This window comes from Epargyreus clarus, unplaced genomic scaffold, assembly GCF_041222505.1.
Source record: "Epargyreus clarus isolate Ecla_fem2 unplaced genomic scaffold, WU_Ecla_fem_2.2 ptg000031l, whole genome shotgun sequence".
Taxonomy (NCBI): domain Eukaryota; kingdom Metazoa; phylum Arthropoda; class Insecta; order Lepidoptera; family Hesperiidae; genus Epargyreus; species Epargyreus clarus.
This window is the reverse complement of record NW_027332236.1, coordinates 4,063,150-4,089,968: the sequence shown is the minus strand read 5'-3', so window position 1 is coordinate 4,089,968 and position 26,819 is coordinate 4,063,150. Positions and strand designations below refer to the sequence as shown.

The window sequence follows — 26,819 nt, the reverse complement described above, 5'->3', positions numbered from 1 at the left end:
AATATTTCAAGGCTAACCGTTCTCAGCTGTCAATCATAATAAGCTATTCGTCTTTGTCTGTTTTGGGAACACGTGTATCATTCCATCTCTTTCTGGCTCCGATCGGCCGCGTCGCCTTTATTTGAAAATTTGATTTTAAACGTGGAATGAATAAGCATTATCTTAAGGAATCCATTCTTTTATTTGAATTTTAATTTCTTTTTTCGAACTGACTACTGCTCGCACGATTTTTTCTTTTTAATCCTTTTAATTTTTTCGTTTTAAGATTTATTAGGAGATGTAAATGTGTTCGGCCTGTGATGTTTTGTTTTAGTTAAATTAAATTTTAATGAATGTTGAGTGAAATTTGTAGATCTTTAAAAGTTAGAGACTTTATGGTTTAGGAAGTCAATTATTGGTAATTTACATACTTATACTGTTTATTTCAGTTAATAAACTTAATGGTCCCTTTATATCTCCAGACATTGACCGTATCAGTCACGGACCGTGTCATAAACTCAGTACCAATTTTTACTCTACATACGATTAAATTCCTCATATCAGCGATCAGCGTCATTCGCTACAAATTTGTTTATGAAACTCTACACTTAATGTCTCTACATTCACGCTAAAGGAATTCCTGTAATGGAATTTGTCAATTTGTTATTATAAGATAAAATACTGCAGCATTAGCGTCTGCATCTCAGTAATGCAGTAATAGAGCAAACTCTACATGTTTTAAGACTTAGAATTGCTTGTGGAATTAAAAATATTTCCTGCGCCATATTTTTGTATGGACAACGTAATTTTACACCGTTGCAATTGGATAGCGAATTATTGCCTATAATTATTTAATTATCAACAAGCTTTTTGAAAATAGCTTCATCTTTGCCTTTATATCCTTTATACATATGTTTGACACGAAAATCGAGAATTGCTCTCAAAATTGGTAAAATTTAGGGTCGTAGTTCAATACTGACTGACTTGGTTTCAAAAAGATTCTTCATCTTTAATCACACTAACTAGTTATGTTATGCAAATAAAAATGCGTAGCAATATATCATATCAATATTTATTTATTTCTTCCATATCCACATAACATTAAACATTTTAATCTGGGATTCGAACCCCGGTCCCACAAGTGGAGTCCAAGTCACTACTTCAAAACCAACTTAAAGCAAGCATAATGTCTTCATTTTACTCATCACCTATTTAGTATGATGTACGATTTATAATGAGTCATTTTACAAGGAATCATTTGCGACCTAGGTGTCCTATTGTTATAGGGCACGTGCTAATCTGTGTGGAGGATAATGACAAGGGCATATGATTTTCCCGTTATCGTTCTAATCGACCATGTGGTGATTTTTTATGTAATTGAAGCAGCATTTATGAATGTAGCCCATCTGATGTTAAGTGGAAACTGCCGTACATGGATTGCACAAACCAAAATACTAAATAAGATGGAAGTCCTACCAGATTAACAGGAATATTAGAAATTATTTATTATATTTATCAAAAACGCGTTGCAACCTCTAAACATTATCTAAATTGATACTTCTCATATTAATATATCTTTAAATTAAATTGTCTTTTCTTATGCGTTTATAAATATTTACATGATTATTAATATTTACATGATTCTTTGCTTCTGAAATATATGTATAAAAAATATCAATTACATGTATAAATTCATTTTAGAGACGATGTAAAAGCATACTTTATATATTACCAAATGAATGAACTACTTTAATTATATTGAAAACTTTTAGTAATATTGAATTTAAACAAAGAAATGACATATAAAGCATATAAATGTCACGTAATTTAAAAAGGACCACCTCAGTCATTAAGACCCACCGCACATTCCTGATAACGTATCCTACGCACAAATCTGCGAATCGACTAATCGTAACTCAACACTTAGATAAACAAAGTTATAACAATAATAAAAATGTTATTGTTATAATATAACACCACTTTAAGAAGACCTACACTTCGTAGAAACGATCTCTGTATCAAAACAGAAACGAGACGTTTTGCATTCGTTTTTCAAACGAAACGAAACCATAACACGATGGCCGTAAGTTCAATGATTGTGTTAAAACTACAAACTTTAATTTGCGGTTCGAATTTTAAGTTTAAGCTGAATAGACTCTATTATGAAGAGCTAGAGTCTCAATTCTTATAATTGAATCGTGAAGTTGTTTTTCACTTGTTAAATAAATTTGTCGCAATAAAATTTGAATTTAAGAAATCCTAGAAATTGAAACGTTTACGTCGACAAGGAATAATTATAATTACTTTATTAACGATTTAGAGGAAATAATTATGAATATGTTTTTATTTTTATTATATTTGCTTTTAAGCGATAATTCTTATAACCGTATTTCGGTCTAACCTAATAACAATACGCATTGTAAGATATAATGTAGTCCTCATAAGTAGTAATGACGTCATTATATAGGATTGTATGTCGTCGTCAACCCATTACTGTCCCACCGCTGGGCCTGAGTCTCCTCTCAGTATGACAGAGATTCCACCGCGCTGGTCAAGTGCGAATTGGGAAACCACACTCACCTTTAAGATTTTTTTAAGCTCTCACACGTAAACGTATAATTTCCTTCAGCGTTAAAGCTAGTAATAATATATGATTTTAGACTAAAATTATCGCGGAATTGAGACATTTTATTATGTAACGGTGTGTAGGTGATCTCCACTGAGCGTCATTACTTTCCTCGTTTAGTAAGAGAAGCAATAGAGATCAAGAAACATCCTAGGAACTTCAATAGAGAAGATGGTTTTAAGTTAGCCCAAACGTGGAATCCAGTGGTTAGTTTATGCAAGTCACAAATAGTGCAAAGTACGGAGCGTAAGGATATTGTCAGTGTTGTGTGTCGTGATATGAAACCTAGAAAAGAAAAACGAACTAGACGTAGGGTAGATAGATTAATCTACCACTAGTACTTGTCAACGGTTTCTCCCCTCCACCTCAGTTTCGCCGTGACCACGATCCATGCAACTGGGTCGAAATATCGGCAATAAAAAAAAAATAAAAAAACGCATATCGTGAGTACCCGTTACATAATAAAATGTCTAGTAATAATACATTTGTAACACCCACATAACTTTGAAAATTCAGACGTGCTTGAGATTCGAACCCTTTGATGAAGGCAAAGTTTCAGTGACCGAGCTACTCTATCTGTACAATAAATTGCAATACTACTCATAATATAGTTATAATAATGCGTTTAATAAGGTCGTATTTCGCACAGCAATACTTAGTTAATTCGCAGGTGTCTTATTCCTCGGTCGTTAATTTTATAATGACTTCTTTCGAAAGTATTAAACTCAGATGTAATGTAATAATTATAAGGGTCGTATATCAAGCGTTACAAAAATAGTTAGGCATTACAATACACTATCGTAAAGTTGAAGTGACTTACAACGCATTTTATATTAATTTACGAGTACAGGCAGCTGAAAATAAATGAATTAAATGCATCAGTACACTTTGTAAAATTTATTCTAACATAAACGCTATTAAGCCTTCAGGCCGCATTCCACTTGATAAAAACAAAATGAGTAATATTTTTCCCGTACCCCCAAATATTACTTACTACAGTGGCACAACATTATCTTTCATGAAGTACATAAACATAATAAAGAAGCAAATATTTTTAGCGTCTCTATAAGGAAATTGTCATAAATTATATTAACCCTCGTTTGTAGAAATGCAAGTGGAACATACTATCCGCAGTCACGTTCGGTTTACTCATCAAGTGGAATTCGACAACCAATAGCAATTATTAGCACTTATTACAAATACAAAGTTATTCTAAGTACCCCATTACTAGTATTAATGGTTATTAGAATAAAAAGGTTAGAAAGTGTTTTTACCTTATTACGCTTACAAATAGCTGAGTGATGTTCTAAACGTAAAAAAATGGCTTAAAAGGCTCATACGTCAAAGTACTAGAAGCATAAATGTCAGAAGTGACCATAACGAGACCATTTCAAGGGTCATATCAGTAAATTAAATGGAAATTGTAATGAAAACAATCAACCGTTTACAAAGCTGATAAATAAATCAAGATTGTGATGAATAAAATATAAAACGACTAGTTGGTCGGAGCAAACGTTGCTTTGCATTTAAAACATGTTCTATAGTAGGGCCACCTATTTTGTCCAAAATATTCTAATTTTCATACTACAACCAGCGTTAAAATCCTTCATTTGGTTGAACGATTTCAAAGATTAGTGTATTTAACAGTGCCATACAATAAGAAAATTATATGTTATGCCTTTTAATGTATCATTATATAAATCATTATATAAATGAAATATAAGTCATTAATAAATATATATATATATATATATATTGCTTAACAATGCTTTCATATGACAGAAATATGTGTGGGGAATGTAGAAATGGTGTTGCCAACATTGAACTATAAAAGAGCTACCTTAAAATTGTAAGTCATTCAAATTAGATAATTATAAATAATCAATACTAACATAGTAAGCAACATAGAGCATGACATCAGACCACTAGACCAAATTAAAGGGCCTTATTCATTATCCTCAACACGTACGTTCAAGTAAATACATCAACACTTAAACAGAGCCCATAAATGTTAAACATACCATTTTTGCCGCAGCCTTGGACGAAACAATATCCAATAATAACAATAAAACAGTCACAATTACATGCGCGAGCGCATTATTAATATTGATCGGATACAAGATGGCGTCCAAGATGGCGGCGGAACGCGAAGGACGGCGGAAGTGACTTAATGGCTACATTTTGTACTCAAAATTTTCATAAATATGTACTTAGGGATTCTATATGCTGGGTTCAGTTCAGATTACCTTTTATAAGGCTCTCACTAAAGTTGTGACTTTATTTAAAACAACTTTGACTATTGTATTGTAAAGTTTTGTTCCATACGATTTTACTCAGTCTAAGCAATACTTGATTTATTAGTGGTAGCATCTAAGTCAAATCTAGGTGTACCTATAAAAAAATGAGTTTATCTACACTAATATTATAAAGAGGAAAACTTTGTTTGTTTGGTTGTAATTAATAGGCTCAAAAACTACTGGACCGATTTTGAAAATTGTTTCACCATTCGAAAGCTACATTATCTACGAGTAACATAGGCTATATTTTGCATGAAATATATTTGATTGATAAATAGATTTTGAGGCGGTACAAAGTTTGCCGGGTCACTAATAAATTAGGAATATATTTTTTAGTTCAAAGTAATTTAAACTTTCATTAACTCTACACACTTTAATGATAGTACAAGTCAGGACCAATCCTACAACATACTAAAGTACTACAGTGTGTATTTAGCCTAACTCTACGTTACAAAAGAACTAAAATAATTTAGAGTGACCATTTAACAAACCTCGCTCTAGATTATTATAATTCATTGTTCTGTACCATTGTTAGTACCTAGGTTACCTAACCCAATCAGATTTCACAATCAAAATCCTGTTCTGGATTGACAAATGGGTCAAAAGATTATCGCCGATCGGGTTTAATTGCAAAAACTAAACAATACAGTTTAAAAATATTTCATAAGCACAGATTAAAAAGGCCCAGATTAATTACGTTACGCATAGCTGACCTTTCGCACTGGATAAATAATGAGCAATTGCAATTATTAAGAGGCTTGTCACACTGTCAAAGAGGAAGCAAGAAAGATGTTTTTAACTAAAGCGAAAATAATCGTGTGCGACTTGCTATATGCTATGTTATATCGAATAGCAATTCTCTTTCTAAATGAAATGTTTATGTGTTGATATTGGTTGGTTGATTAGTCGATCAGGTACCTTAGTTATCGGTTGGTTAGTTGGTCAGTTGTTTAGATAGTCGGTTGCTTAGTTGGTCCGTTGGTTAGATAGTCGGTTGTCGGTTGATCAGTTATTTAGTTAGTCTTTTGTTTAGTTGAGAGGTTGGATAGATAGTCGGTTGATTAGTTGGCTCATATGCCTGAGATTTTTCTTTAAAATGTTCTCAAGTTATGGAAATTCTACCGCACTTTCATTCAATTTTATATTTGAAACATTCGTCAACACCAGAGGTACCATACATATTGCTTTACGAAAGCAGTGTTAAACGTTGCTGTGTTGCGATTTGAGGATTTGTTTAATTTATAGGGTGAATAAATAGGTATGTTAATAGGCCTTTATGATCGCACATACGAAACTTATTATTTAAATATCTCTTTGACCAGAGTACAAATAGCTGCAATGAAATGCATACATTTTCGACTTGTTAACTCACTCACGCTTGGTACGGATATAGTAATCGCTACTAGTTTTCAATAAGACACGTGCCTTAAAGCTTTAAGCACAGACAATAAGACTAATACGATTTTTGTTCATAACAATAGCTTGTTTGAATTCTTTTAAGATATTTCAAGGCTTGATTGGTGAATGTACTATTGATTTTGGTTTTAACAATTTATCAAGTATGTTTACTTACGTCTGTTTCAAATTTTGAAAGTAGATCTATTTACGGGTTATTTAAAATGAGTTAACGAAGGATTTTTTTGTACCTAAATAAGTAATGGATACGTAGCTTACCTAATACTATTATATAATATACTATTGCTCATAGTAATAAACTTTGTATAAATTATGAGGCTCTGACATAAAATTCAGATGCTTTACCTCGGAGGACTAAGATGGAATGCCTAAAGTTAGTCTGATCAAACTACTAGCTTTAGTTGTAGTTAGTAGGTATACCCCAGTTATCACACCAAACTAGTATAGAGAAGCGCTGTAGTACTCTCGGCTCACTATATAAAAGGACTCTACCAACTTCAAATTACAGTATCTATCATTACACGCTATTTGATATAAAAAATATGTTTTTATCAATAGTTTTTTTTCTTACGAAATATAATAACATCAACTCCACAGTTGATTGAGCTTAAATACTAGCTGACCCGGCAAACTTTGCACCGCCTCAAAATCTATTTATCAAATATATTTCATATTAAATATAGCCTATGTTATTCGTGGATAATGTAGCTTTCGAGTGGTGAAAGAATTTTTAAAATCGGTCCAGTAGTTTTTGAGCCTATTCATTACAATCAAACAAACAAACAAAGTTTTCCTCTTTATAATATTAGTATAGATGTCCGCAATTTTTAATTATATTTCGGCTATCATTTAAATTTTCCTCTTTCCTTTGGCAAAAATGTTTCGTATATACTCCAATTTCGAGAAATAATAAAATCATGACTTAATTACAACATAACTAAACCTTTACATAATCATAGTACTAACATATCGTTAAAAAGGCTTATTACACACATCTGCATACTAAGCTCATAACAATAGATGACTAGATAAATTTGAGAACTTGATCCAATTGTTTCAAAAAACAAGATTTCGAACCAGCCACGCGACTTTGAATTGTTGACATTTCGACTGTCGATGTCATGTGTCATGTTATCACGTGTCGATCTTTAAGGACCAGTTTTGATAAGATTTAGCCTCACTCTGATGGTGTAACTCCCTCTGGCATTGTCTTAAGCTAAAATGGTCAACCGGTTACAGTTGAAAGAATTTTATAATGATGCCTAATGAATTTGATGTCATATCGATGCATAAATTTTATGTGTTAGATTTTGAGCTTCTAAATATTAATTACTTTAGTACGTTATTCTGTACTTTATACAGTACTTTAATTGGTATTATTGTGTAATAAAAAAAAATATCCAAGAAAAGTATTTTTGCCTAACTTTTTTATTGTCCCAAAACTGGGTACGACTCTACCCATAACTACGAAAGGCGTGGACGGCACTACTTCAAAATGGAAAACGTAAATATATTTTACTTAAGATTATTTTTTTTATGCTAAACCGGCATATCAAAAAGAGGACAAGAATCTTACGAAGCGGTTTCTATATTTTTACTCTAAGTATAACCATAAGTACCTAATGTCCATAAAAATAAATGCTACATCATTATTTTTTGTTAAAATTACGTTATTCTAAATTTGTGATGATTATAATCTCGTTAGTTTTATTAAATCTTGTAATAATTATACACGTAAATTCAACACGGGTTTTTGCTTCATATCTTGAAAACATTACATTACAAATGGTTAAAACAAAGTGCTTATATCTTTATAATTTAAGAATGATTTCTATCAATTGTAAGATAATTGACTTATCTATATATTATAGATATTTTTTGATAATAAAAAAAAGTGTTACGTAATGTTTTACTAAAACTCTGCGATCTTTTCTACCATCCACTGATAACCACGATTCTCTACGACCTAAGACCTGCAGTAACCGCCACTATGCTCCACTGTGAAATTAGTAGAGAAATGCAATTTATTGATGAAAATTATTAGAAAAAATGCAAACGACATCATATTATATTTGCACCACACAACAAAGTATATTAAGTTCAAACGTCAAAAATCATAAAACAACGTACCTACAACGCATCCTTCTTTCTTTCTTTCTATTCCTAAGTAGTTTCTGTTCTGTCCTGAACGCCATATTAGAAAATATGTCAGTTCGTGTATCGGCATGCGATATTATATTCGAGTCTTTTCGTTAGTTAATAGAAAGCATATGAGACGTTTCTAAAAAGAAATAAAGGCCATTCAATTTCCAAAAGTCTAACATAACGACATGTTTAGTGGTCACGTGCGCCAATCCATTTGGTACACAATCGTTTTCAATACGAATTACAAAAAGCTATATCAGAAAAATCGGAAATTGTGAAGCAACAAATAAAATTGTACACTTGCTATGCGCTGGCGTTGCTTGAGTAGACTTCATAGGAATTTATTTAGAAGTCCTTTGAGTTGATATTTAGCAAATTAGTCTAAGTAGAGATTGTAATTCTAAATAGTCGTTTTTGTGTACTTATGTTAAAACAATCCGACTAAAAATATTTAACTAAAACACTTTTAATTAAATATTTTTAAAGTGCTCTTAATAGCGTTTTTATTTAGAACGTTGCCCATTTCAAAATTTAAAAGTACTTTCAAAATTTGAGACACTTTTACTTTCAAAACGAATTCCATAATTAATCAATCAACTATAAATAAAAATATTTTAATTAATTTATTTATTATTATTATTATAACTTTATAAAACATTTACTTCTCATTTTCCTCTACTATGATATACTTACAAACAGACTAAGCTCAAAGATCTTCATTACATTACATAAAATAAAGTATTACAACATATTAACAACAGCCTACACTTAACAACAATGCCAGTTGTCGAAAGAGCATTTTTTATAAATTGCTCCACAAATGGTCATACGATGGTATTAGATCATTCTTATCATTATAATAATGTTAAAACCGGAGATAAAACCGGATGCAATCTTAATACGAATAATAATTATTAAGTCTGTCTGTCTGTAATTTCAAAATTTTGACATGCTTTGAAACGACGCTTTCTACACTCACATCCTGAAACAAGATCTCCGTGACATAGGTGCTATACAAAAACACAGACTAGACTCAGAACAGAAATATAAATCCATTGAAATTACTTGACCGCGGAATAAACCTGAAACCTGCTGCTTGTCATACCAGTGTGGTGACTACGAATCCTTTAAGAAAGAGAATTAACATAAGCCTAGACTCGGAGATGGACCTACGTGAAGTCGATCATAGCTACCTTACTTCCCATTAGATCGAATTAGAACGTTTTAGTAACGCAGAAATTACTACCTTCACCCTTCAAATCAGACCACGGAACAATCACTGCTACTTAAAAATTAAAAAGATTTATGACTTTGTATAGAGAACAATTATTAAAATTACGTCATAAGTAGGGTAAACGCACCAATTGCGCGTCGTTCAAGATAACGACACCGATAGCCGCTCGAAGCGAAGGCCAAATTTTTGTATTAGTTTTTAATAAGTAATTGTACACCACGTTACCAATTTCGACATGAATACACGTTATTTTTTTACCTCTCGCCTCGCTTCGAGCAATCTCGTTTTCTCGAAAATAGAACTAATATGTTGAATATAATTAATTTTATACCAACTTGATAGATGCGTGTTGCTCGCTAGTTTTTTTGTATCATTATATTTAAATTACAGTGTATTACGTCAATTCGAATAGAAAACGGCGCGGTGTTTTCGTTTTTGTTGTTGTTAGGTTTACGCGAAAATCGCATGTTTGATGTATTTTTTACAGCACCTAATTCCGTGACGGCTTTGTATCTATTCCATTAAGGTGATCCGTTTTAATGATATGGAATTAATGGTGGTACCTCATCTTATGATAGATATTTCGAAAACTTGTTAGGGATCTATTAAATGGTTTACTGAAAATTGGATCTCAATGATGGACATGGTCTCTAGTTATATTAAGGAGGGTTGAGGCGACGGTCTAAAACTTTGCAGGCCAGGAGCCATCTTATTAAATGAAAATCTATGTATAAATTGTATACTAATATCTTTTTTTTCTTGTTCCAGATGATACGCAACCGTTGGCTGAATCTGAAGACTGATCTAAACATTTACGAAGCCAAATAGGATGTGACTGACCCATGAAGCTTATCTTCCGGTAATGAAATTTCTTACAATCAAAATATTACCATACAATGTAATAGTAGCCAGAATATCACTATGATACAATCTTTCCAAGAAATTAACAAATCCATTCTATGTTATCTTGATTGTTAACCGTTAGTATAAACAAAATGGGTCGCCAAAATCAATTCAAATCCATTATTTTCAAACAACGGAGAGAAAATTTTAATTCGAATTCAAAACATTCTACATTATTCAGCTAATCTCATCGTCAACAAAAGACTATTGTTACATCTCGACACATTGTCTCCATTTAAATCGAACGAAAATGAATCACTGTTATTATTCGCTGTTAAAATGTGTTGAATTAAGTTTTGATTGTTTGTATAATCGCATAAAGTAATTAATTTGTATTGTTTTCGCAGGACGGACTCGTTTCAGGTCGTGGCCCTAACAGTCCAAACACTGCAATGACTACTGCGATGGCAGCGCACCAAGAATCTATCCACGAGAGACTGCAGCCTGGACCTGAGGAGCCCTTGTTTCTCCACCATGGCGCAACGTCTTGGACTTCGGACAATCAGGAGGAGCACAGTGCTGACATGTCTCCGTACTACAATCTACCAAAAAGGAACAAAAGGAAGAACTTCAAACCGAGGTGCGCTCCCAATGCTACGACATTCTCTGATGAATCGAATGGAGCACATTGCGAAACGGACAGTCCTGTCAATGGAAATGACAGAACTACTCCAGACCAGGCTGAAGACGAAACAGATGAGGCAAATTACTCAAAGATTGGAGTAAAAAACTTTAGTCTACTAAAAGGTGGTGCAGTTGATCTCAGTCGGAGATTGAGCACCGATTCCAACGAAAACATAGACTCGAATTACCAAAATAGGTTACCTGATGAGAAGAAAGTCGATTCGTTTCAGAGGTCCTATATACATAGCTTACAAATGACACAGGATCCTGACAGGGAACGAACCGTCCTTAACTTTAGTAGTCTACAAAACAAATCTTTCTGTGCCAAAAATCCTTTTGCTATATCTCAGTTAATTAAGACTAACTCACCTCCTAGAAGAAGGGATTCTGATTCTGACGAGGAGAATAAAGGGCAGGATATTAATGCCAATGAGAGATTAGAAGGTCAAGATGGGATGGATACAAATGAAACTCAGCAAAATGGAGACGCGTCTAACGCGACGAATAAGATTTTGAGGGATTACGCTATGAACACTATGAAGGAACTTTTGGGGATCTATGGTTTATCTTCGAATGAGGTAGCTGATGCTATCACTGGGCAGATCAGGGCTTTAGAAGCTCTTCAAGGTAAACAAATATTTAATTCCTGTAAATTAATATTTGCGTGTATTTGTAACTTTTTCTAATTGGAATATTTTTCACAGGTAAACCGTTTACCCAAATACCTCTCAGTTTAAAACGAAGACACGATTCTGGAGACGGGACTGAAAAGTGTCTCCGAAGGTCATCATCAGCTACAGAAGATGAAGGATCTACAAATATTACTCCACCGAAAACTCCTGACAATGATCTCGACACTCAAAGGTACAAATTATAACTATCATTATTATTTATAGATTCATTAATGTACGCATCATCATTAATGTGCGCGCGATAATCAATAATTTATCCTTTACTATTGTAATCCTTTATGTGGTTTGCTAATTTTAATGATTATATCAGTTTTCTTTCTCATGTTAATTTAGCTCCTCTGAGACCATTTTAGATTCAATTATGAATCGTTTGGTCCCGATTATCCAGTCTCACGATTCATTTTCATCCCGGCGAGACATTTAAGTGACTTTCTGGGTCTGGATATTAACACATTACGTCAATGTGTATTATACTAATACAATTCACCTTTCACCAGACAAAGAGCACTTCAAATCATCAACCAGCAGTCAATGAGGCTGTTTGGCCGACAGAGTCAAGATGAGGACGGGAGCGGTTCAGAAGACGGGGACCAGACTCTTGACCTCAGCGTGTCTAGAGACACTGATGGACAGGTGAGACCAAACAATTTGATTTATGGAGTTTCGTTCGCCGCTTCCTCATTACAAATTAAACATCTTGCCAAACTTGCTAAGTGGTGATCAAAATCAATTTTGAATAAAAATATACTTGATTTCTTTGATATTAATTTTCAAAATCAAATTACGAAACAATCAGCTTAAGTAGATACTTATTGCTAAAAAAGACTTTTCGGTCGGAAAATCGGTGGGAGTCAATCGGTACGAAAAGTCGGAACTTCTAATGTCTAGTATTTTTGATAAAAAAAATACTATTTCATATAACTACATTTGAATTTAATTTTACTTTGAATATTCAGGAACAATCAACAACTTCGAGTGCTGGTAACAGTGTGTCGGAGTTCGAACAACAGAGTATTCTAATGAGAAAGAATTTAGAAGATTTAGCAAATTTACAAATGCAGGTGAGAATCATATACATAACACAACATTGTTGAATCAAAAATAAATTTGGCTTAAGTACTTCATTGTAACTTTGCTTGTACTATAAGAATGTCCAAAATTGATAGAAAAATATTTGTACTGATTTGTAGTACTGAATGAGTTAAAGAAAGGTTTATTAATAATTATATATTTCAGGGTTTCTTCCAAAAACAATCGATGATGGACACAGAAGATTCACAAGAAAGAAAACTGCATGCCAGCGGTAAGTTTGAAAGTCTTTTTACGAAGTTTTTTCTTTTACGAAGTAATTTTAATTGAAATGCGTTCAACTCATTCCTTTGTCAATCAATTTATTCTATTAATCAATTTATTCTTTGAGGATAATAATTGTCCCAGTGTATCTTAATGATTCTGTCTGTCTCTTCTTTAGTACTTATTGTGTTTGAATAATAAGTGGACCCAATAACACAGCCGTATCTTCATTGGAATGTCATGCGCTTAAAGTCTCGGATTCGAATCCCGATTGGAATATTTGTTATAAACGTCTATAATATTTATGCCTAGTCCAAGTGTATCCAAAGAGCTGAGCTTTTGATTTTTTAATATTTACTTTCTTTAATTTTTGGGAAAGACATAGTTTGATTATAATAGATAACGACAAATCTAATCAAATCCCTGTAAAGTAATCTCATAGTACAAAATAGAAACAGCAATCATTAGCGTTACAATCACAAAGAGTCGCTAACAAAGGGAAATTTCCAAACGAGTGTGCAAATGCGCAAATCTGGGACGTTTCAGTGGTCACCGACACGTTTCGATCCGCGCTAAACACGACCAGGCTAATTAGGTGTGTTAGTGATCGTTTGAGCTGTTAGAGGTTAGTTGCGGAAGAGACTAGGTCACCTAGAATATTTTGTATTCATTTAAATAGATTACTTAGTGATGAAGATGTAGGATTTTTTTATTTGGATAGAAAAGGAAAGGACTAAATAGAGACATTTAAAATAAAAATGTAAGTACCTAAATAACATTTTGTTTCACTGCCGTCATTTAAAGAGATATTAAACATACATGACTTGAACCAAAGAATTCTTTGAAAAATGCATTTTTGCCATTCGAAAAAAGTAGCATATTTTTGATAAGGATTACTTACATATATTTATCTTATACATTATATTTATCATTCGAATACAGAATCAATTTAAAGGCAATAAAACATTTAATAACATCGTCAGTACTCGTTCTCACGTGTAAATGAATGCATTTCAAAGTTCTTAGAGCACCATTTAGTATAACTGTCTCGTTAATGATATGCAATTCAAACATAATTTGAATAACGAGGAATGACAGCAATGGAACTGTACCCAAGTGTTTTTTCTCCACAAAATCGTGCATTCTTTGCACGTATCCGTGAAATGTGACGAGTTACTAATTTATGCCCTGATCGGCTATTTGGGATCATACTTAATTAACTCACAAATATTTAGTCGTGGACATTGAACTGCGGTGAAAGACAGTAGTAACGATGTGAGAGATTTGACAGCATCTGTAAAACAAAAGTTTAGATAAATACCAAATATAATGACGATTCTACTAGTAATGCTACCTCAACTTGTGTTACCTTTATTACTGATCAAATATTTGCTATTCTCACCGCATGCAAGGGAAGCTTCAAATCTAGTTAATAACTGTTATTCTGACTAAAATAAAATACAGCTTAAGTCTACGATTATAGAAGCGTTAAATTGCATAGAAATTTTATTATTAGACAAAACGAATCCAAATTAATTCTTTGAAAATTGTATTATAATACCAACTACATTTTTTATTCTACTTACATTCACTTTAACATCGATTTTAATATCTTCGTTGTTCACTACTTTCGATCAAATTTCCTTTCCATTTTTAATTCAACGAGTACATCACCGTGATTTACTGACCCACCTACAATCTGAACGCTTGATTGAAATCCATCTAGTTTTAGGTAACCATTCCCTACATCCTGAGCGGCCCCTACTGTAATTGTAGAAACCTCGGTTACTCTAATCTGCTCCAATAGAGGCAAATTCACTCAATTGAGTTCTCTGTCGCTGGGAACGAGCTCCCCACTAATATGAGTACATCTATTCCGATTTCATAATACACTCTGCTATGGGTGTCGACTGGTGTGTTAAAGTCATTGTCGCTATTTACGGATGATTGTACGTTTTTTAGATATTGAGGTCAGTCGTTTAAGGATGGAATTTGTTTTGTACTTTCAAACATTGAAGTACAGTTTTTAGATTTAAATAAGCGGAGTAGTAAAGATATTTATCAGAGCACTGATCCTATTAAATTGTAAATTAAACATGACGTGGACACGATACGTTTAATGGCTTAATATCAGCTTTTCATTTATTATTCATGTAACCAAATCAATAGACAACTCATAGCTAGAATATTCTTACATGAAATCATGTTATCGAAACAAGCAAATATTTTCACCCAAGCAAATATAGCATGCATTTATATAGCCAATTTAGAGGCAATAATAGTTTAAATAGTTTAATAGATATCGCGTTTTTAAAACAAGCGAGGATTAAACAGCTTGATTCATCTTAGATTTGAAGCTAGGTTTTGAATGAAAAAATAGGTCTGTGGAAAAATCTTCACTTTATTTTAAAATAAGCAAAACAGCTGACTACACACGTACAACTCAATCGAATGTTCCAAGGTTAGTTGGGTATCTACGGAAAAATCTCCACTATGCACCCAGCCTAATCTAGCCTAGTAATTCAGTCTTTCCACCGTGCAGTGGGGTCGCAATAGGCAAATGGTTTCCCATTTACTGTATAATTCGTTGTACCCGGCAGAGCGTCCGGTGTAGGACCATTTGTTCTTTATTGTCGTGCGACACGGCATTCCCTACAAGTATTTTTAGTTCAATTTGTTTACTACCTTTGTGTAGGGTTGCTTGTTTCTGTAAGTAGTGGTCTTTGTGTGGGATCGGTCAATAGATTTGTTGTATCTTGTTGGGATTGTGTTGTAGTATAAGTTGTATATAATAAAGGCAAGAACTAATAGTTAATAATTAGTTAGTTATTTATATATCAGGTATTTTACACTTATGAATTATTCAATCCTGATATTCACATTCATGTTCAAATATGATGTTTTTTTAACAACTAAAAAACCGTTAAATATATTATTATTGAAATATTTTATTGAAACTAACTTTCTAACATCATATTTCTGGGTTACGTTTATTTTTTAAGAATAATTTAAGGATTTTCGGAATTATTTTTTAGAACGGAAATTACATAAAAATGATTTATAAACTAAAATATTATGACATTAGACACTAAAATGAAGGTTCCCACAACATAATAAAATGTAGAGTCAATTTCTACATCTCGAATATAGTTCTCAAAGATATAAATAAATTGTAAATGACGTATCGGTTCATTGATTCCACTATTGATTACCTTCCTAACTTCCCACTTATTAATTTTGTGTTTCCATCTCTTTTCCTCCTTTTGTAAAAATATCTCTGTTTCTTTTTAAAGTGCTTATAAGTCTACCCGAGGCGATAGAGTTATAATTTATTCAAGAAAATTGTTAATTATGGTTATTATGGCTTCCATAGTATTTTTGAATTTCACGTTTTTGGATATGCTCGCACGATCTCAGTTTTGACTTTTTGGATTCCCGTAAACAATAATTAGTTAAAGTGTAAATTACTATGTAGTTTTAATTTTAAATTATGATTTGGGAGACTATCTTTCATTAATTAATAATTTCAATGTTTATTTTGGACATCATTTCAAAAACATGTTATTATTAGTAGGAGAGGCTAAAATCATTCGCCTTAATTTAAGAAAACAAATTTGACTACAATAAAATTATTCCCTCGTTTTAGTAATTTTGGATTAAAATTAATACATACCGAACCCATTCCAAAAAATCCGACTCGTAACAGTCCATCCATTTCTATATTTCAACTCAAATCTAAAACAGTACGTTCTAATTCGAGTCGAGATTGTTTCGAATGCTCTCTATTAATCGATTAATTACTCGATTAAGATCTTGTTCCATTTAATTAGATATACATTCGATTGATTGCTTTATTTTTGAAGATAAACCCGCCGCGACTTCATCTATTATGATGGGAAGTATATCTAAAAGAGCCTCCATTTTTAGATACTAGGTAGCTATTGAAGGTTTATCGAGCTCACGAATGCGGTATTTTTGACTCATAAAAGCAGTATTTGTGGTGATAATCGGAAGGAAGGCAATTTGATTAAACTGTTATGAGTATGTAGGCTATACATGATAGTATCGATGTAAGACAATGGCTTATTGGGGGTATGTGGTTACTGCCGCCAATGGAAATCTGTAAATAACTCCATATAAAACAGGGGATCAAGATAGAACTAAAGCCGAGTACGGATGAGTTCCAACTAATGAGGACCAATATGGTCATATTATGGAAGTCAGTTAGTACCACAGATGAAGCTACATAAAACCTAGTGAAAGATTAAAAAAACTTTTTGGCAAACAAAAAATATTTTCACACAGAAACGAACCCGGTGCACGCTGTATTTCACCTACTTAGCCCTCGGATATTCCTAATTGCCACACTGTTACAACTCTATTACGAAATAGATAAAAAATATTACACGCTATAAACTTTAACAAACTGGTCCAAATTATTTTATTATTTTGCATAAACAACTTATTTCAAACTATCGCCGATTTCTGGTTTCGGTAACCGTTTATTTTATGTTTCTGTTTATTTTACGTTTGTTATGTGTGTTTTATAAAATATTGTAGCGGGCTCCTTTTGATTTGAACTGCCTTGATTTTAATTGCTTTTCGATGTTGTTAAGTAAATTGCCATCCGATTTCAATTATTTTTTATATGAATTAATTTCGGCATAATTGGAACTCTAAACGAGATTTTATAATAGAAATTAGCACAGACAAGGCAAAACCTGCTTAATTATTTATTTACACTTTATTGCAAAATAATTACAAAGAGCCGTTTTAATGCCTGAAGGCATTCTCTACCAGTTAACTCTCTGTGATGGAAAAGTAGCAATATATGTTTATAATTGCCTTAAACTTGAAATGCATACGTAAATACCAAGAATATATGCTTTTGTAGTATCGGTCAATAAAAGTGGTATGCCATAGTCTTTAGTAGAACTTAAGATACTGTATAAGATCAATAGTTAACATATTAATAGGCCAGAGAGAAGAAAAATCAAAAGTTATTTTCCGGTATCATAAAAAAATAGATTAATGCTATAGATATCATTTACATTTTCTATCAACCGCTCTAAGTCCGTTAATTGATATAACCTCCCTTAAAAGTTATAAGTACTTCTTTGTTGCCTATATCCTTTACTCCCTAAATTTATGTTGAAAAGCATTGAAATTCAAATTTAAACACCACTGTAAGTACAAAAGTTATAAACATTTTTGTACTAAACTTCGATTATTTAATCAAACTTTTGAGATCAAAAGCTTTCCATCAGGGCATAGGAAACAGTAAACCCATTGAGGTTGAACCCAACATGTGCATGTCGACTCACTCTTTTGTTAATTAACATCGGGTTTCTCGTATCCTTTCGATCGAACAATAGAAGGCATAGAGACGTCTCTCTTTTTATTTTTACTGTTGATTAGTTTTCTTTATAGATGTTTTTGGATGTAATAATCTAACTGTAATTATCGATTAAAACACATTTGGGAATTTGAAATGTTTCTGTGAATACATTTTAAGGCAAAGTAATATGAGTGATGAATATAGTGTTTTATTGTATTTAACAGAAAGTTTTATCTTGTTTTTGGTTTCACTACGACAACTTTACAATTTGAATTTCCAATACATCTCGAAACAATGGTTGATAGGCGACGTGGCATACGAGCCGAGCCCACAACCGTATCGCGAACTTGCCTACGTACGATAAAAAGATAAAAGAGCTCACACCTCCACGGATTTAATGCGCGTATAATTTCTTTGTGGCACCGCGCAGAATGTGAGCAGACGTCATAAAATATGCATTTCTTCGGATGCGTGTGCGCACACAAACTCGAGCACGCTTAACAAACACAAGCGCGCGGGACAAGCGTACACGATCGCCGCACACAAGCACCACGTATCAATGTAAACCCGTACGCACACTAGCGCGTTATCACAATAACTCAATCCCAATACACGCGTACTGCTTTTGCATATTCATTTGAAACTTGCAGTTTGTATCTTTGTATAAAATTATAATGCATTATGTGACCTCGCAGCGTCGTGCTCGTTTTTAAGTTATAAAAGGCTCTAGACTTTGTGGACGCGAGTTTACTCGTCCCAGTATTGTTGTGCGGTCTTAATACTACTTTATATATTTTGGTCTAAAAATAGGAGTTAAATTAGGGACCACTTGTTTGACTTGTCAGATTAGACTCCGAGATTTATCAGCGAATAATATGAAATAGTAATTTTAAGATGCAGGGAAGCGTAGGGAATTTGCGAAACTATGCGACCCATTGCTCGTAAGTCACGCGATGGAAAAATTATAATAGACAAGCTTTGTCCTGCGGATTTGCCTATGTACTTTGTTATGGTATATTTGTGAGATTGCGCAAGAGTTCTGAGGTGAAAATAGTTCATACAATTTTCAAAGCTTTACGCAGAAGTAAGAGACATTTAAAATTGAAATCGTCTCTACACATATACAAAATAATGTTATTACCTTAAATCAATCCCTTTACCTATAAATGTAATATTTAGATCGTAAAAGTAAGCAGAATTAGCCCAGTAGGACATCAAAAACACAATTTTCAGTTTATTTTCTTTACAACTATGACCTATAACAACTTAAAACTATGTATAGTCCGCGTAAAACTTCTAGTCCGCTCTGAATATAGAAATGAATCGCGTCGCCATAGTAAATTGTATGACTACCTGCTCGCATCAACTTCAGAGCGGACTATACCTACTGCTGACATTTACGCACAAATATACCAAAACATAAAGGTATTCGGACAATGCATACTTAAGTCTTCAAAAGCGAAAATCGTTGCAATTCAGCCACATCGATAACCAATAACTAAGGATAATGCATCAAGGAATTCTTCACTTCAGAACGATGTTGAATCCAAATAGTTTATTATGCAGATTTTATTTTTAGTACGTGTGACTGGTTCTGATTTGGTTTGGTTCAGTAACAATCAGTTGTTTATTGAATATCGATGCGTTATGGGATCCTGATCTTAGTATTCTTAAGGCAGATTCTGCGAATTCAGTTTGTCCGTGGCGGAGCGGTCGCTGTGATGCGAAAGTTCCGGCTTCGATCCCCAGACAGATATCTAAAATAAATTTGGTGTAAATATGTTATTCAGTTAATGTACCTTAATTACGGAAAGGTAACGACATAAATGACGCACAGATGTTCCCGGTTCGATTCCCCGACGGGAAAGAATTTAGGATTTCGATCTGGATTTGAGTTATTTGTGTTCATCTTAATGTCGATGACACCCATGACACAACTTTCAAATATGGGCAAATATCGTCAACTACATATTTGTCTGCAATCTTTCTAAGCTCCCAAATACGCCCATCTAGATATATGCATATCTGTGAATGACCTTGCTTTCATAGAACTAAAATAAACGTTTCAATGCTAATACTGAATCATCGTACAATAAATAGCGAAAGACCTCAATATTCTTAAAGATTGAATATAGTATCAATTACAGTAAAATCGATAGCATTAAGCTTTTCAAGTATCAAAATTCTTAATCAGTACTGCAAACACGTCAAAAGGTTAAGTGGAGTTTACAATCCGAATTGGCGCTTAATAATCGTGACATAGGATTTAATTTCAAGTGTCAAAATTTGACATTTTTACTTTTCGATTGGTTTTCACTCGTCGCCTCTTATTCCGTTCAATATAAGATTGAAAATTGATTTTTTTAACAGTTCGGCATGTTTAAAACATCATAAGCTCGTTAAGAATGCATCAGGCATTATCACCTGCGAGTGAATCGATTGGAGATAAACAAAAAGTCGATTATCGTCACATTAATCGATATAATCGATTGGTTAATGCCGACGCGCTCGATCGATCAATGTGCGTTGCCCTTTATATCAGTAACTTCTAAGAAAACTATTAAATACGTATTTGTAATTTATTTTCGAAGTCGACTGAGTGTCTCTTGCTTTTTGCTATTGTTGTTTTTGGAATTACTTTAGTAGAGTATACAAATTAATTCCCTATTAAGCTAAAAAGTCATGCAATTTTCAAAAGTTTTGTGACTAGGTAGACCTCGTCGTTGTTCTACTATGTTTAGTACTAGTTAATACAATAGTGCTATTTTGGTAGTCAATACTATTAATATTTCCTGACTAAAAATAATGATGCGTTGCTTTTGCTTAGTTACACAAAGACTAATATTCGAACTCAGGCATTCCAACTTAGTCTTAAGCAATAGCATCTGTGAATGACCTTAGGTAGGATCCTAGTCTTATTTGAGATCAATAACAGATTTCTAAGGGTAGCAACAATTAAACATCAGGTGGACTTCATACATATAAAAAGTTTATTACTGTCATTAGTATGCACACCTTTGTATGTAAGTAAACTTAAATTACGAGTTAATAGCAATAATTGCTATTAAGTAATTGTTCAAAGCGATAATTATAACTAAGTAATTTTGTTTAATTTCTTAACACTATAAATAACTTTGATGCATGTGTCTTCGCAACATTTTTCATCATTCAAAAAAGTGGTTAATTTTTAAAATAACATCCATAAAGACAAATAACAGAGTTCTTGTAATTAGTCTAACATTTTATTGAAAACAATTAAATAACAAACTCATTTCTATTCTGTATTTCTTTATTTCTACCCTGTATTACTAGAGAACTCTCGAATAATACACAATAGAAATAAACAAAAAAAAAAGTTAATACTGTTGACTAGTTCTACTAAAAATATTATCAGCTTCAATACATTCCCTTAAATTTCTATCATCCCACCTACAATCTGAAAATAATTTAATGACAAACTCATTTCTATACTGTATTTCTTTATTTCTATCCCCTATTACTAGAGAACTCTCAAATAATAATACACAATAGAAATAAAGAAAATAACTTGTTACTATTGGTTTACTAGTTCTACTGAAAATTTTATCAGCTTCAATACATTCCCTTAAATTTCTATCATCCCACCTATAATCTTAAATGTACCAGAAAACCCTTTAAAATCATTACACACAGCTTGATACCAGCGATCTAATAGATCAGCTCTGTTGGAATGTTATCTGTCCGATGTTCTGACGTCTTTATCTAGACGGTAAGGCTTTCTATTAATTACGTCCTCTATCCTGAACGGGATCGATCTTAGTTCTATCTATTATTGGATTTCCTAGCTCTACGGTAAAGTAAAGGAAATTATTGGAAGGAAAATGTGATGCATTAAAGGTTTTACTAGGTTCAAAGGTAAATTACTTAAGGTTATCAATATGTAAATTAGTCCTGCATGCAATGAAATTCGTGATTTGTGATAGATTTTTGTGGTTCAACTGTAAAGGTACTTTTGAAATACTTCTGCCTTGTAACAGCGATGTAATATGGGGCGTACCGACTTAGTCCTCATTCGTTGACTTAAGGCAAAAGACATAATATTTCTGTTTCTCACTGTCTTCTTTAGGTGGTTTTTTGGCTAAGGCGATTGGTACTGCTATTGTCTAAATGGTAACGCTATTCAGGAACCTTTTTCAACAATTATCAATCCTCCATTACCTCTTCACTAACTAACATTCTATTAATTAGTTAACTAAGGTAGTAAAATCCAATCAACAATATTTAGTGAAGTAACGAAAATGTAACAAGACAGTACTTCAAACTTTCAAATACATAACAATTGTAACTCGAATCCATAAATCAAAATGGAAGACAAAGACTCGAAAGCGACGTTAACATCGTGTAACGTCAACCATACGAGGTTGGTTGACGTGCGTTAACTTGTACGTTATCACATATGCATATGGGGAAATGTGCCTATAGTTACGTTATGACTGTTTTTGATTTCCTCTTCGTCATATGAACTTACAGCAGTTATAAGCGTTGCTCTTTGATGGTTCTTGCAATATAGAGACATATGAGTATATGAGACCTCTCATCTTAATCTTAATATTATTTTTTCCTTTGTGACCAACCTTAGACAAACTCAATTCCCATTTTGGCGACTACAGACGACAATTAGCGGCATTATCTGTTATCATTCCATATACTGCTTAGATCCCCAAGAATTCTTAATAATGGTTTGAGTTTTATCAACGGCCTTGTTAATAGTAACGACAATAGATTTATTGACATCTAACTTAAATATTCGAATGAAATACACTTTAAAGTTACTGTAAATGAAACCACATTTATAATAGACAAACATAATACCAATTGAAATAAAAATAACCAACATCTAAATTCAAATGTCAGTAATAAATCGATTGTAATACAGTCCTTAAATTTAAATAGCGAGCTTAATAATTCAATCTTAGCTATACACGGCACAATAAAAGCTCCTAATTGCACAATGTGTCGTCCAAATGCGGATAAAATATAAATTAGCGACCAAAAAGAAAGATTTGCTAAGCTCTAATTGACTACCAGGCATGATTCCGATTGGAAAACAAACCAAAACCAACGAACCATCAACCGGGAGACAGGGTAAACAGAGCAAAAACCAAACAAGATCATGCGGAATCATTTACTCCAATCACCGCGCAGGGAGGGGCGGGCCGGAGATGCCCGAACAAAGCCGAAGATTTACACGGATTGACGATTACGTGTCGTGATTACCGTTGATCTCTATCGATATGGGAACTGGACGGATTTTGGTGAATTTTTTTGGTCGTAATCAATATCAACTACGGTCTGCAAAATACATAATTCTTCGTTAGTAGGAGATTACGGTAACAATCCTTTAAATTATAGTCTGATGAATGCTAACCTTACTAAAATGATAAAATAGATTTTTATTTGCAACATTGAAAATAACCTAATTGTAAAATAAAGTTAAATTAATAAAATAAACGACATTACGTACACATTATTCTTTCACCAGACAATGTCAATCGCTATCCACACAATTGCTATCATGATCCTTAATAGAGCATGATCGCGGGCAACATATCTAGATCCTTTATCGATCGATGGATCCCGATTTGATCTACGCATGCGTACGTTCATAATTATCTGCGCTCTTTCATCCGCCGACCGGAGTTTATGACCGCCCGGGCTGTGTAAACGTCTCCAATCATATTGGCAAGTAATTAATGGACTTTACATACTTAATGTACATAATTAAGTACTGAACAATGCTGGTTATGACTAATGTCTTGCTTTTCAAGCTAGTTACAAAGATTGCTAAGATTAACTCAAAGTATGGACTTAGCAACTGATTAAAATTGTTAATGGAAATGAGTTAGTTATTCTTAGGAGCGAAAGATCCCACGACGCGAAATAACAAAAAGAATTTAATCTACACAGGAAAACGTTTAATACTTATTTCCAATCTCGAATCGACAATACGTAATCGATCGATGGAAATGTGGCCAGACGCGCTTATCGGCACATCTCAACGAAATATTCTAATAAAAAGTTACTTATACAACAAATTTATTACTGCTCTCCCTTTAAGGAGTAACAGTTAATGATAATCTTATTTCGAAAGCCGTAAAGGTCATAATTGTGTTCGATTTGGTGCTTCAATGGCAGCAAGATGGTCATCACACATTGACGTAATGTTACAAAGAATGATTCATCTTTGGCTCGTACAAATCGGGCATGAGATTCTATTTTGATTCAATTAGTTATACAGGAACTTCCATATACGATTCTGTATTTACTTTTGTATAGATATCACGCGATTCGAGGATATGTATGATTAGTATCTTTTTAGTATTCTCAGAAACGGTTATGAGTTTTGTGTTCTTTTGCCAGCATTTATTTGTTTCCAAACTTGGTATTTAAGACAGCGATCCGTTTTCCTGTCAAAATACACACGATATTAAAATATTACAGATTTCATGTTCTAACAATGTGCCCAACAGATTTTTTACTGCACGTCGTAATTTAATCGTAAAACGTGTTAAGTATTTTTTGTGTGTGTTTAATGATCTTGTTTAAGATCAATGATCTTTAAACGCACTCGAAAAACATTCGAAACACATTCGAATAATAAATATTTAAGACATTCATCACATTAAACACCATTTAATAGACCATTGGGCCCGAGTAGGTCCAGTTGAAATGCGCGTATGTCAATACCCATCTTCGCCCGTAAACCCATCGCCCCGCCTCATTACCTCCTCCATACCACTATGAAATTTACTATACCACCACACCAATATAACTTGAGCTTTCTTCTCAATAACAAGCGTTATCGATGCAATCAATATCACGTGTCAAGTTACACTAGGCGTACGCGCAGAGCAAACAATGAATGCGTCTTGGGAATCTTAAATTTCTCTTAGCTCTAAGACACAAGGTTGAAAGTTATTTGAAACTTAAGTATTTTCAGTCATATCAGGGTCCACGAGTGTGTGTAACCGCATTTACATTTTAGAGATACTTGCAGGGAATAAATGTCAATTGAGATGGAAGATGCACTGAGTAGGCATGGATGTAAGAATTGATGTGATGCAGTTATTGAACTCTGTTGATAATAATCTAGATGTAATGGATGACAGAACAGTTGAAAAATGTTCTTATAAAGGAATCTATAGTATACCTGACAAGGATAACTCCTTGATTTGTTAGATATACGATAGTGATGCAATAGGTTGTAATGCTTAACTTATAGGTTTCAATTGTACAATACATTGTATGTTTCATTAAAATATAAGTTTTTCTCTATTTACAATTAAATGGAGGTTTATCCTTAAACTTTACTCCTTTCTTGCCTTTTACAAACTTTTGCTATACCATTTTTCAAGTAATCCTATATAATATTTGATGTTGGTCCTATCTCTCTTTTATTTGCAATGTCTTTTATGCCCCTCTGTCGGATTATTTTAATAATTTTTCATTTTTAATTTTTTAAACGATTGAGCTTTATAAGTTGACTTAATAATCATTATCTTGATAGAAAAGTAAATAGAAAATAATATAATCTTAATAATAACGGCTTTTGCTAATACGAAATCCATTATTAGAATTGAGGTTAAGATGGTATTATAAGATGGTGATTATTTTCTCATAACTTACAGTAAACATTGAACTTCGACCACCAAGGTAGTCGATGTATAAAACATATAGATAATAGAACGTGACTAAATTAAACTTGATTTGAACTTTATAGTTGGTAGTTAGATACTAAAGAATTAAGTATGAAATGTGGAATTAGATCAAAAGATGGTTATCGCAATGACATTTATCAAAATTTTAGTCGAGCAAATGTCAGTTACGGATTAAAGGCAAAAAATCTGATATTAGTGGTCGCAAGTGTCTCACAAAATAACGGGTAAAACGTGTGAACCAACGCTACAGAATTGTTATTATTATCATTTGCCTCATCAGCCATGCCTTTTTTGTGTTTGTATTTATGAGTTATGGATTCCGTAAATGTATTTCATCTGATGTTCGGAATGTCAAGAGTAGAATTACCAGATTCTACCTTTTTATATCTCGGTATTTATAAATCGATACTTTGTGCTCTCTCAGTATGGTCATCTATTTTTCTTAGCCACGTTTCTGTTCATTGAACTAGACGAAGATTATAATTAGGATCTCATCATAATAAATTACTTTTATTAATTGTTTCTTACATACTCAACTTATCATCGATAATGATATTGTATATTTTTAAATTAAT

At 32.9% G+C, this 26,819-nt stretch overlaps 1 protein-coding gene across 8 annotated transcripts in view; it reads left to right on the top strand.

Annotated features, from left to right (window-relative positions):
* cas (castor zinc finger transcription factor) overlaps nt 1–26,819 on the top strand; it is a 123,703-nt gene that overhangs the window by 83,325 nt on the left and 13,559 nt on the right. For all 8 annotated transcript variants that reach the window (XM_073090020.1, XM_073090021.1, XM_073090022.1 and 5 more), the window contains 6 exons: nt 10,466–10,556; nt 10,948–11,851; nt 11,929–12,088; nt 12,414–12,549; nt 12,873–12,977; nt 13,153–13,219. In XM_073090020.1, the coding sequence (XP_072946121.1) occupies nt 10,993–11,851; nt 11,929–12,088; nt 12,414–12,549; nt 12,873–12,977; nt 13,153–13,219 (1,327 nt within the window). In that variant the 5' untranslated portion in view covers nt 10,466–10,556; nt 10,948–10,992. The remainder of the gene's footprint in view (nt 1–10,465; nt 10,557–10,947; nt 11,852–11,928; nt 12,089–12,413; nt 12,550–12,872; nt 12,978–13,152; nt 13,220–26,819) is intronic.